The sequence below is a fragment of the Hyposmocoma kahamanoa genome, unplaced genomic scaffold (genome assembly GCF_003589595.1).
Source record: "Hyposmocoma kahamanoa isolate Upper Pololo Valley unplaced genomic scaffold, ASM358959v1 65, whole genome shotgun sequence".
NCBI lineage: Eukaryota > Metazoa > Arthropoda > Insecta > Lepidoptera > Cosmopterigidae > Hyposmocoma > Hyposmocoma kahamanoa.
The window spans coordinates 4,060,790-4,074,373 of NW_020653853.1; the positions used below are offsets into that span (position 1 = coordinate 4,060,790).

The window sequence follows — 13,584 nt, forward strand, 5'->3', positions numbered from 1 at the left end:
TGAGGGGCACTGCCACTACCCCCGTCACCTTGATATATAAAATTGACAAATCCTATGTACCTGTAACGTCACCAGCACCCTTATCCTTCAAAAGCGACGCGCAGAGCATTACTGCTTGACGTCAGAAATACATAAGGTGGTAGTACTTCCCTGGACGAAGTCTTACACAAGGATTTTTACTTCTGCTGATTGTTCTGTTATTTAGCGATTATTTTATATTTTAATAAAGACGCTTATAATTCAAATTCAGTGCCTAAGTACCTTTTGTAGTCATGTTAAGTACTGCCACTTAACCTATTTCTGCCGCCAAGCAATAATGTGAGCATTTGAAGGGTAAGGGTGCTGGTAAAATTACAGGCATATGGGACTTGTCAACTTATGTCTCAGGGTGACGGGCGCAGAGGCAGTGCCCTTCAGATCTTTGCGATTCAAAGCTCCGAGTGGCACTGCAACTGCGACGGACAAAAGTGTCGCTTACCACCAGACGCACGACTTGTTCGTCCAGTCACTAGGTATCATAAAAAAGTCAGTCGGTATGCTTAGATAACATTGCCCTTGGAAAGTGAAGGTGCCACAATGATTAGACAGCAATAAACGACAGCGTGACATACCAGTCCGCGGCAGGTGGTAGTTCTTGGGCGGGCGGCCGCGCTTGCGCTTGAGCAGCAGCTGGTGGCCCGAGGGCGCCAGCTGCAGCTGTGCGCCGGCGCCCGACACGGCGCCGCTCGTAAGCACGCAGCCTTCCATGTCTGAAGGACCGACGTACAAACACATGTACTCTTTATTGCACACAACAAAATATAAACGAAAATTTAAAAAAGAGCCCAAACACGATAGTTGAGGAGTAAGTAAGAGGAGTTACTTGCAGCAATAGATCGAGGTTGCCATAATATTGTAAAATGTCATCGTATTTCTATTGTATACTAAGTTTCAAGTCGATCGGACAATTCTAAATAAAGTTAATGCCGTCGACTAAATTTGAAAGCCTCGCAACGTAACATCGTTTTTGGATTAAAACCCTGTTTTTGCTCTTCAAGTGCAATATCGAGCAATTAAAACTTAAAATATAGTTTGTAGACCCTTTTTTACGCCTTCGGACCGGTTATACCATTGAATTTACCATTAATCCCATGGTGTAACTGCGATAAACTAGTACCATTACAGGTATAAATGGGACAGGTAAGTACCAGTTATACCATTATTTATAATCAAGTGGTGCAACTGGGATAAACTAGTGCCACCTATACCATTACAGGTATAAATAGGACAGGTAAGTACCATTTATACTATTACAGGTATAAATGGGACAGGTTAGCACCACTTATAACATAAGTGGTATAATTCAATGCTACAACTGGTACGAAGGCTTTTTACTTATAAAACAAAGGTATAATCTTAGATTGTCATATAATTATTTCTAATAATTCTGTTATTTGTGCCTACTCAAAAGGACACATTTCTGTTTGCGAATTTAGCCGACGAATTCTGTATTTTATGCATAGAGATCACACCAATTGAGAAAACGGCTGATTATCCGATGTTCATAAATATATTTAGAATAATTCCGATTAAATTATCCTTCAAATAAAAAAAGCAACACAAACAAAGGCTTCAAACATATAACCCTTCTTTTTACGTCGAGGGTTAAAAATACAAGGACGGACAACTGACAAAACGCATGGTGAAAAAAACGGACTTATTGTTGAATAACAATCACTTCCAAGCTACCTTGAAGTGACAGAACAAAGTTAAAAATATTAATATGCTGAGAGTATGACAAACACTATTTACATACCAAGTTAACACTTACATACGTAAATAAAGTTGCAAAAATCCACTAACACCACAAACAGCACACAAGTATAGTATAATATGTTTAGAGTATATGCCGTTTGTGCTATTAGTTAAGGTACAATATAACTTGTTATGTGTACTGTGTACTTATGTAGTAATTATTATTATTATTATTTTTGTATCAAGGTTTAATTGGTTTGTATTGCATATAACTATTTTTTAATGATTTATTTTTCAGTAGTTTATTAGAAATGCATCACCACTTCTCAGTATTTTTGTAGTAATTACTAGTTAATGGTGTAGATGACACAATCATTACATATTTACTGTAAAAAAAAAATTGTTATAAGTTTCAATTGTGTCTACTATTTGTTGACCCAAATAAATAAATAAAAAGTAAAGGTGTACCCAACACAGAAGAAATGTCAAATGCTTTACATTTTGGATAACCATAAATGACCTATAGAAATTGAAATAGCAAATGGGTTTTGAAATGTATTAATTAAAACCTTAAGGTTGCTTTTCGTCGAAGTCGAAAGAAAATCTTTCGGTCGAAGAAAATGTAACGTGTTATACCAAACTTAATAGACATTTTCAGAGAAGTGAAGCTAGAGCAAACACTTACCCAAGGAAGTCTTCGGCGGGCGTCCCCTCTTCTTCTTGATCTTCGGAGTCATAGGCAATGGAGTCTTCCTCGGTCTCCCACGGCCTCTTCTAGGTGGCTCTACCAGGTCTCCTTGATTTATCTCATTCCTTACAGGCTCAAGAGTAGAGTTTAACACAACAGGGTTTCTTGGCGGCAGCATCACGTCACCACTGGGCGTGAATACGAGGTGACCGGATTCGCGGTGTGTTGTACGCACCATGCCAGACATTACCTCTGAGTTGTTCTCGCGCTTCGTGGAGGTTTCATTCATATCCACTGTTGGGTCTTCCTGTTATTTGAAAATTATTTTTGATTATTATAATCAGAGGTCGGAATAGGCAAAGTATATTTACCTAAACTCCAAGTAATACGTATAGAGTGGTAAATACCTCCCTCTGAAACCACGGAATGATTTAAGGGAAAAAATTAAAACAAAATAGTCATATTTTAACTTACAATTATCTTTCATTTGCTATATGCATGCTACCGTATATTGCTAGCTACATACAAAAAAAAGTATAATACTACAATTACGGATTTCAATGGGCGGTATTATTCACTCTATGTTTATGAATGCCATTCAATTTAGACAAATATACTTCGTCTCCCTCTCTGATAATAACTAACAAAATAATGTGTAAAACATCATGATAATCACCTGATTAAGGAATTCCCTACACTATGTATACCGAGTTCTGAAATGACGGCACTACCCGGAATAGAACCAATACAATAATGAGTTAATGGAATAAAATCTTCAGACTGTTACACAGGATCAGTGTACAGCTGTGTTTTTTCAATTCTTGACCACAATCACATTTGATGATGAGTGACGATTTGGTAGAGGAAGGAACACGCTTACAGGTGTCTACACTCTCTCATTGAAAAAGCTTATGTCATAATTGAGGCTATCAGCACAAAAATGGTGTAACCCACATCCAATTTATTTTCTACAATATTTAATTTCATGTATTTACTTTAGTTATAAAGACATATTTCATTATAATAAAATATATATATATTTTTTATTACTTATTATGTATTGTACTTTGGTATAATTTAAAGCAATATTATAGAAAAAAAATTGAATGTGCGTTACACCGTTTTTACGCTGATAGCGTCAATCGTCAGTTACGCCACGCCTATTAGTGTTAAGGAAAGTGGTGGTATGTCCTACTTTTTCGCAGATCTTGGTATGCACTCGCAGCTTGTCAGATCGGGCGAAGGATCGTCCGCAGCCGCCGCAGGTAAAGGGCCTTTCGCCGGTGTGTGTTAAGCGGTGCCGACTCAGGTGAGATGAGCGTTGGAACCTGTGTAGTAGAATAGAATCAATTAAGGTTTACTAGAAAACTTATAAGGACACCTGCGAGCGTACTCCACATAAACAAAGTCTTATATTATTCCAGCAATGACTGCAATGAACGAATGAACGAAATATTCTTCATTTTACATACAATTACAGTGACAGTACAAAACAGTAACTTAAGTACAAAATAGTAAGTCAATAAGCAAAAGACGGTCTTATTGCTATTTAGTAATTTCTTCCAGGCAACCTTAGGATAGACATTTTGGGAATAATATCAACATGATAATCGATGATCTTTTTTTTCGTACTATATTTTCCACTCTTAAACTGGAAAAGACAACGGCACTTGTGTACCCTACAGCCTAGACTAAGAGTAATTTCTTCTTAGAGTTTCATTACAAGTTTACAAATCTCGACAGTACGACAGTGCTTACAAAAAGAAATAAAACTGCACGACATTCTTGATTTTTAAAAAGTGTAAAGAGCGCCGGATATATTGGTTTTGTACAGTTGAAGAAGGTTTGTCTAAGAGGATTATTCTAGGGGCAGAGGTAGCCCACATCCACATCGAAAAGCATTCGAATAATTCATAAATAATCTAATAATTGGTTGGAGTAGTTACAGCAATGATCTTATATACGTAAAAAAAGGATTATTGACTAACAGTGAGTGCATAATGGAGAGAACATGTGTGCTATATATTGTATTTTTATTGGTTTTTCGCGGTTGATGTTTTAGGTATTCCATATTTTTAGTACAAAGTCCTTTAAAAATATTTAATGACATTGGATTCAAGTCCTTTAGTCGAATTATTAAAGATAAAAAATATAGATTTTTTTCTATAGTATTAACGGTGAATTTTAATACAGGAATAAAATTAACTGCATACGATAGTAAATCTACATCGATACTAGAGGTGGGAAGGGCACGAAATCGATATATCGATATAATCGATATCGAAATATTCTTTTATTTATTTAAGCTCGAATATGAGCACCCTTCAAAACTGGAACGCTATCTGCGTTTCAGTTTGGTTCGAATTACTATTTGGCGGCAGAAATAGGTAAGGTGGCATTACTTCCCTGTACGAGCACAATGAGTTCTTTCTATGGCTACTACTTATTGCTACTCTCACTCTTTCTTTGTCTATCTTTCAAGTCCTTCATATTCTCTTTATTCTTCACTCCTTTCTGGAGGGATCTTGTTTAATATATAATTGTGACATTTCACTTATAAAGGAAACAATTGATTGCTCCAATGCCCAAAGATAAGAAAATAAATTATTTTTTGGATGAAACTTGTCAATTTCATGCTGACGGGTGCAGTGGCAATGCCTTTTGTGACGTAAGTAAAGCTCTTAGTCAACTTCAACTGTCATGGATAGGCGTGTTGCTCACCAACAGTAGAACGACTAGTCACGTTGTATGATATTATAAAAAAAAAATGATTAACCTGAGATCACAAACATCGCAGACGTGTGGACGTCCTTCGTGCGAGTCATTGGCAGCTGAGTCAGAGATGGAGCCACTCGAGTCTGTTTCTTCGTCGTCATCTATGTTGCTTTTGTTTGGTTTCTCTGTAAAATTGACGTTACTTTTAATAAAAGTTTTAAATTGGTTCTTCTATGAATATACTGGGTTGTGCCCTGACAGTTAAGAGTCTATACTATCTCAAATGGCTTTGGTTGATTTCGCATAACAGTCAAAAGTGTTGAATCAATCAGTTTGGAAAAAATAAATAGTAAAATTGAGGATATTCACTGATTACTACACGGTGTGAAAACACGAGTCCTAAAAATCATCACGATTCGTAGTATGGACTCTAAACTTCGTTGCTCTGATATTCATTCCGTAGTTTGAGGCCAGGTAATTGGTATCTGGCACATTATTATGGTATGACAATCTTAAATAATACAAACCGTCGGAGTCGTCGTTGTCATTGTTGGTTGGCTTCTGCAACATGGAGAGCTGTACAACTTTGATGCCGCCATGTCTGTCGCTCTCTACCTTGAATTCATTGGATGCTGCACCTGGAAATATCATTGTCACATAAATATCACAGAATATTGTACAAGTCGAATCTATGAAGAGATTTGTTAGGCTCAGCTGTTAGCATTTTGGATTACACTTAAGGTGGTCGCGTTACGAAATACATTTTTCATAAATTGGTTGGGCCTGGGTGTTACACCTAGCTGATTTCGTTGCTCTGGCACTTGTAGTAAAAGTATAAAAGAATTTACACTAAGGCTCAATTTCTATTGCGGCGGAACGGAAGCGAATATTGTAGCCAAAATCTTCCGCAGAAAATATTGGCTCGAATCTAGTTTGTACGTTACACAATTGACCATAAAGTTCATTATGCAATGTACAACATCGTAACAAAAATTCGCTTCCATTCCCTTCAGCGGTAATATAAATTGAGCCTAATGCGACAAATAAACGGCATCTACTTCCACGTGTAAAGTACCTAGTTGTTGAATTATTTTAATTAGTATTATTGTGACTCAGACATCATTCTTTTTATTAATTTTGTTATTTTATATTGTTTGAAAAAGCGCACTGCGTACATTTTTAACATTAATGTAATTATTCTTTATGATAAGTTTTTGTTGTTTTAAAATTTAAACACGGATTTTTTGTTATACTTATCTATTCCGTTTTATCAAATCTCCTCTCAGGCTCCAGTAGAAAATCAGCGCTGTGGCTCTAGCCTTTTCGGCTATTGTGTTTTGTATTTTATTTTATATCATTTCATTTCTTTTTTATTTTAATTTAGATTCGTTTGTTTTATTTGTACTTAATAGCGGAATAAATGTTTCTTCCTTTCTAATACAGGAAATTCCCTAGTTTCGAAGGAGCAATTGGTATAATTGTATCTTGGACATTTGGAGTTGCGATGCAGTTGTATGCAGTCAAAGTGAGTGCACATACATTAGTTGAACGCGTAAAGGATGATACAGCTCTTTTTAACGTCATTCGATGCTCAATATATATCAATATATATAATTTTATATTTTAAAATAATTTGTAACAGATATTCAATTTGTTTGAACCACAGACCATATAAGTTTGAACAAATAAACACGCGTTATACAGAAAATAGCACGCAAATACTAGACAGTTATCGTAAGCCATAATAGTTTTTTTTTGGCAATGGTATTCAAACGTTTAATACTATAGTCTTGTGTGTGCAGATGGTTGATGTTTATTGAGGAATAAAATAATACCCGGTTTTATCTGTTAACTCACATCCGCTTTTTCATTATTTTAAAAGATACAGTCAAATATAAAATGGAACTATTTTGAAAACAAAGGCCAAAAAAGGATTAAACGGCAAATAATGGTACGGTGCAAGTCGCCAACAACGCTATTGAGGTTAGAGAGCCGCTAAGGCTTGGACCGCTCAGAAAAAGCTGTATGTTTATGTAATAAGATTACTTATTGCATGGACATGAAGCTTTTTCGGACAGACTCAAGCCGATTCCTCGTTAATAAGCGCAGTGACTCCCTAATGAGTATCATTCAAGCCGGATTTACATTTGTTTGACGTGTCGTGTCGTGATGTGTCAAAACGATATCGGTTTCATACATAAGTCCACGGTCCCCGGAGGCCATATAATGTGGTTAGATTATATTAGTGTGTCGCAATCTGACGTGACGGTTTGTGATGTGTGTATGAAACCGATACCGTTCTGACGCGTCACGACACGATACTTCACAAAAATGTAAATCGGGCTTTATTCAATAAGAATATGTTTCAAGTACATGCGTCTATTTTGAACGCAGCTAAACAGTTTTTAACCAATTGTGAGTGTAACGTTGTTTGCTTATGCATTACTTAACAAGTTTTCAATTGTTTATTGTCTTTACGTAGGACGTAGTATAATATTGAACTTAATTAAGACTAACGACGACTCATTTTTAAATCAAATATATTCCGTCTCCTAACCGGAATTTCGTTATAATAGCTTTCCCTACTATGTAATTTATTTGCGACAACATAATAATATTTATAATTAAATAACAAAATATAATAAAACAAATTATATGATAATACAATACAGTTACACTATAATTATAAATAAATTATCATAACAATAAAATAAAATAAATAATTAAATTATTATACCAAAATGTCACGCACCAATATAGACTGTAAATCAAAACAATAAGGTATACAATTCATATACTATATAGTTACATTACAATATGTTGAGAGCTCGTGTTTGAAGCGATTGTGCACGTGAAAGGAAATTATAGTAAATTATTGTCTTGTCTACATCTATTGTTGCCTGTGAAACTCCGCATTTAGATTTAATGCCGTGCATTTTATGCACCATTCCTGTGCATTACTTTGCTTCCTATGTATTTAGATACGGTATAATTTTGCGGATGTTGTTCTGACGTATTGTTTAGTAGAACCATAGAACGTCATGGCGATTCATAATTCTAACTTTTGTTTAAAAAAAACCGACCTGGCTAGTTTGAGGAATTACATCTATTACCCAAGTTTTATAAGTGAGTGAAAGCCAATAAAACTGGATTCGTCCCTAACATGCCAGCCTTAGAGGGGGAACATTTTCTTCAAATTTGAATGAGACTACTGAGGGTTACCTATGAGAAGTCCGAAAGGACATTTTCCAAAAATAACGTTTGGTCCAAATTTCGTAACCTCGAAAGTAATTTTGAGAGGAAAATGTTTTTTTTTCTTTATTGATATTATTTCTTTTCTTTAGTCATGTCTTTGCGATAAACACTCAACATATCCTGAAAGAACAACTGTGTCGTTATAATTCGGTTTTCGGTGTAATGAAAATTCGAACAAACGTTATTTCGGACAAAAAAGTTGAGTTTGTGATAGGTTACCCTACTGAGGTATCCCGTTTCCAACAAAAAAAAAATAGAAGTAAGTTCACCAGTGTCAGTTCAAGTAATCACGTAACATAAAAAATGCAGTCGAATTGAACTTCCTCCTTTGGTTTGAAGTCGGTTACAAAGTAAATATAATATTATATAAATAAATAAATATAGAGTCGTTAGATTTTCGCGATTGTTCCACTATTGCAACTACCGTCAGCCATGACCATGGGCCATGATCTGTAAAAAGTCCGAAAAAAAACAAATATACGCGAAGCTGGGGGTCTACTCTCGATCTCCGTCCGACATCCGTCCGAAACAATTACTGGCAAATAAGTAATATTCGACAAAATTAAAAGACAAGTATCAAGAATGAAGCTTCATTCACATCACGCGTCTTTTCATTTGGTCAAGTATTGCTATTTGGCAGTAATAGTTTCGGACGGATGTCGGACGGAGATCGAGAGTAGACCCCCAGAACTGAAAAGTTTAATTTCCAAATAAATAAATAAATATTAGACAACATCGCATACGTTGCTCTGATCCTAAAAGCACTTAAGTTAATGGAAATTGGAAACAACGACGGTACCACAAACATCCAAACCAGAAACATTACAGTAAACTTAGTTTTCTACACTAAGCCAGCCGACGAACGAACCCGGGACATGTGTGCAAGCCACTCCACTGAGGTTAAAAAGTGTCATATTTTTTCTTTATATTACTACAGATATGCTTTTGTCTTCCGTAATGTCATCTGATGGTGTTTACCAAGTAGATAGAAATGTTATGCAACTGTATATAACACGCACACGTTGTTGTTTGCACGCACGTTTCCACCAAGGCGTTGGTAAAAATATTATGTAAGATACTCAACAGAATGCAGAATTATAAAAAATAAAACGCTGTAAACGTATTTTCGTACTATATACGTAATAATACTGATAATTTTCTATTATTAATATCGCGGTATCTAAAATGACGGGTAATTCCTAAAACTGTGTTGTATAGCGCCTATGCAAATAGCTATACAAATTGCATTGAACAGTTCAAAATACTGCAATAAAAAACAATCAACGGTTGAAAGGTAAAAGAGGGTAAGTCACACTTAGGTTGACGAGTTATACCAAGGTAGTAAAATTTGTTGTAGTTTGAAACCAATACCGCCATTAAACGAAAATGTCAACTCTCGGGAAATGAACTTTAAAGTTTCTGACAATAAGTTTAAATTTAAAAAAGCGAGATATTCATTTAGTGATTGTATTGGTTTCAATGTACGATATGCATATTAATGGTTATTTGTGTCATTGTAATTTATTAGGTGCTTAAACGTGTTAGTTTTAAGTTATTATTGTCATATAACATATATATTTTATTTCATGATATCATGCGACGGGCCGAAGGAGTCGTACGCCTGGTGGTAAGCGACACAGCTATCCATGACAGTTGCAATGCCACTCAGAGCTTTAAATCGCAAAAAAATCCAGCAATATAAGTTGACAAGTCCTACACCCCACACACAACCGCTTGGCGGCAGAAATAGGTAAGGCTTACCTATTTCTGCCCCTGAGAAGTAATGTAAGCATTATTGCGTTTCGGTTTTGAAGGGTAAGGAAGTTGGTGAAATTACAGGCACATGGAACTTGTCAATTTATGTCTCAATGTGACGGGCGCAATGGCAGTGCCCCTGAGATCTTTGTAGTTTAAAACTAAAGCGGCACTGCAACTGTTATGTGTAGCTTTTTTTAATTATTTATTTAGGACATTCAACAAGTCATACACATACATAAATACAATTATGATTATACAATTCAAATGGAGTAGCGCCAAAGTGTTGACTCAATTTAAGGTTGCCACAACATGCAAAAGTCAAACACAAATAATTATTTAATAAATACTTTTAATTTTTATAACATGTAGTACAGGGTCAAGAGCACGTCAAGCTTTACACTTAAGACTTAAATCCAACTCCATGCCGCTTATGATAAGAACGGTCCGAAATACAAAGTGTTAAGCTTGATGTGCTCTTGACTGTACAATATATATTTTAGATAGTAAATATAGAAAGATATGAAACGTAATAAGTACCAGGATCTCGGCCGACTACCTATTTACAGTCTTTGGAGTCTAAACCCTTGGTCCGTGGGATCCCAGTGCCCTTCATCTGTATAAAATTTTATCCAAATAATTAATAGTCTGTCTGGGAAACCCAAAGGCAGCTACTTTGCCAAACGCATTAGCATAGCATACAAAGGGGGAACGCTGCCAGCATCTTGGGCACCTTGGCGTGGGGACCAAATTTTATTCATACAATTTAAAAATCCTAGTTTTACTTACTAGTATTCTAGCTTTTATTGACTTTTTTACCTTACCTGTATATGTATGTTATCAAAATAAAAATATAATTCGAGATATGATTAAAACTTTCCATAAAAAATTACGAGTGCAACTACAATTACGCCATCTTACCACCAGGCGCGTGACTTGTTTGTGCCGTCACCTGATATTATAAAATATTTTATTTCTTATTTTCTACTTCATGACGGGCTATAGAAGAATAACTGCGAGGACTTCTGTACTCGTATAGTTCTCAGATGCTGAGTCACCGACATGCCATTTATTTTGTTTCACGTTACGATTCTGTTATTTTGCTTAGTTTTTTTTAACCCCGACGCAAAAAAAGCTCCCCTCTTTATATTTCTCTCTTATAAACTTGATGTCTTTGTCTGTGTGTATTGTATTTCTGTCTATGGCATCGTAGTGTCTATACGGCTGAACTTATTTCAAAAACGGTGTTTATTTTGAAGAGTATGAGAGGTTCTTATTTAGTAGAGAGAATGTCAGGTTAACTGTTTGAAGTTCATCAACTCTTTTCCCAGTTAGCGTAGGGATCTCGGTCATAAGATGAAAATTTATTTTAGGCTGGTAACAGATTGACTGCATGCAGCCGAAACCGATTACATGCAGATCGACAGCATGCAGTTAATGCGTGAAGTCATTATCAACTTTATACAGTCGTGGTCGCAGATCGAGGACACTTATTTTATTAACGTGTAACGCGGCTTGAGCCAATCCATGCAATAAACAAATGTCTATGCGTTATAAGCGAGAAATACTGCCTGTTTCCCTACCGCTCGGACCGCTGACGCTTAAAATTAGCGGATAATAGTAGAAGGTATATCACACAGGAAATGAAACAATTTTTTCGAATCTAAATCGTGTATATTTGTTTTTTCAAACACACCAAGGTTTCATCATAATTAATAACTTTTGTAACTATAGTGAAAAACGGGGCGGTTTGCATTAATATTAGAGATAGCAGCTTCATGACTGTAGTATCTTAGTCAGCCGTGGCCATGGGACCCGTAAAGGGCCCTAAACATTGATTTGATTGAAAAAACAGTCATATTCGCGATTTGGTCCGAAATTATTGTAACTTTTTTGTAAAACAAAAAACCGACCTCAAAAGTTCGTCGAATTACATCTGTTTCCCAAGTTTTATTGAAATCGGTTACCGGAAAGTGCGCGAAACCGCATTCATCCCCTAGTTTGCCACCCTTAAAGGTGGAATATTTTCTTCAATTTTAAATGGGATCAATAATGAGGTATCCTCTTTCCAAATTATCAACTCCACCCTTCCATACATAGGAAAAAATATTACAGTCGAATTGCGAACCTTCTCCTATTTTTGTTGAAGTTGGTTAAAAATAGTTTCATTTCCTCTGTGATATAAATTTTAAGCGTTAAGGTATGGAAACAGTCTTTCTCGCTCTTATTGCATAGACATTTGTTTATTGCATGGATTGGCTCAAGCCGCGTTGTAAGTTAATAAGTGTGGTGAGTCCCTAAGTGTCGCTTAATCCCTTCTGCCGTTCAACTGTCTATTTTACTTCTATCCTTCTGGTGCTTGTTAGCAAATAGTAGCAGTAGAGACCTTACCTATTTCTGCGGCCAAGCAGTAATGTAAGCAATACTGCGTTTCGGTTTTGAAGGGTAAGGTAAGGGTGCTGGTGAAATGGCACATCTTGTCAACTTATGTCTCAGGGTGACGGGCGCAGTGGCAGTGCCCCTCAGATCTTTGCGATTTAAAGCTCTGATTGGCACTGCAACTGTTATGGATAGACGTGTAGCTTACCATCAGGCGCACGACTTGTTCGCCCCGTCACTTAATATAATAATAATAATAACTTTGCTGAAAAGCACCAAACTTTGATGTATTTTTACTAACTTAGTCCTTAAGTAAAAAATGTATCTAACATATATATGTACCCTGTTGACTGAAATTAAGATATATATTACAAGTCAAATTTCGAACTCTATTAAAAAAACTCTCAAGAAAATTCCAGAAATTACGTTTTCTTTTTTTTTAAAGATTCTTTAACAATCTGCCTTGTGTTTCGCGATAACATATTCATTCAGATTCCGTACTTACAATTTCCTATTACATGTAACACAGATGCACGAAGACTGCCCCGTGTTTGCGATTCGTATGTTCAACAATCGTTGTGTGGCAAACATTATATTGTAATATAAACATTTTTTGCTATATGACGTCAGTGTACGAGTTGTGTTTTGCTTTTACTTGGCTAGTTTTAGGGGAATTATATATTAGTTTAAAAACTTAGATATTTATTTAGATATAGCAAATTTAGAAGACATGATGAAGTCAGCGTACGATTCGCACAAGTTGTTTAACATTATTTTTATTGCATAGTTTTAGATAAACAAATTATTGTGTTAAAAACATTGAGATAATTTTCGGAATATATACGAAATCAAAGGCCGTGGTAAACCGTTTGACCTGCCACCTCTCAAGCAGAAGGCCGTGGATTCGAATCCGGGCTTGTAACTGTGAATTTTTAGGAACTTATGTGCGAAATTTAATTTGTTATTTACTATGAGCAAATTTGTATTGAATTGATATTCAATTATTTGTGTGAAATTACTCCACTAGTTTGTTATAATTATTAATACAAAAATCAAAC

At 35.7% G+C, this 13,584-nt stretch overlaps 1 protein-coding gene across 3 annotated transcripts in view; it reads right to left on the reverse strand.

Moving 5' to 3' along the window:
- LOC113231218 (zinc finger and BTB domain-containing protein 17-like) overlaps window positions 1-13,584 on the reverse strand; it is a 44,520-nt gene that overhangs the window by 11,257 nt on the left and 19,679 nt on the right. For all 3 annotated transcript variants that reach the window (XM_026465427.1, XM_026465425.1, XM_026465426.1), the window contains 5 exons: window positions 5,665-5,775; window positions 5,199-5,322; window positions 3,618-3,750; window positions 2,420-2,729; window positions 612-749 (listed from right to left, as the gene is read on the reverse strand). In XM_026465427.1, the coding sequence (XP_026321212.1) occupies window positions 612-749; window positions 2,420-2,729; window positions 3,618-3,750; window positions 5,199-5,322; window positions 5,665-5,775 (816 nt within the window). The remainder of the gene's footprint in view (window positions 1-611; window positions 750-2,419; window positions 2,730-3,617; window positions 3,751-5,198; window positions 5,323-5,664; window positions 5,776-13,584) is intronic.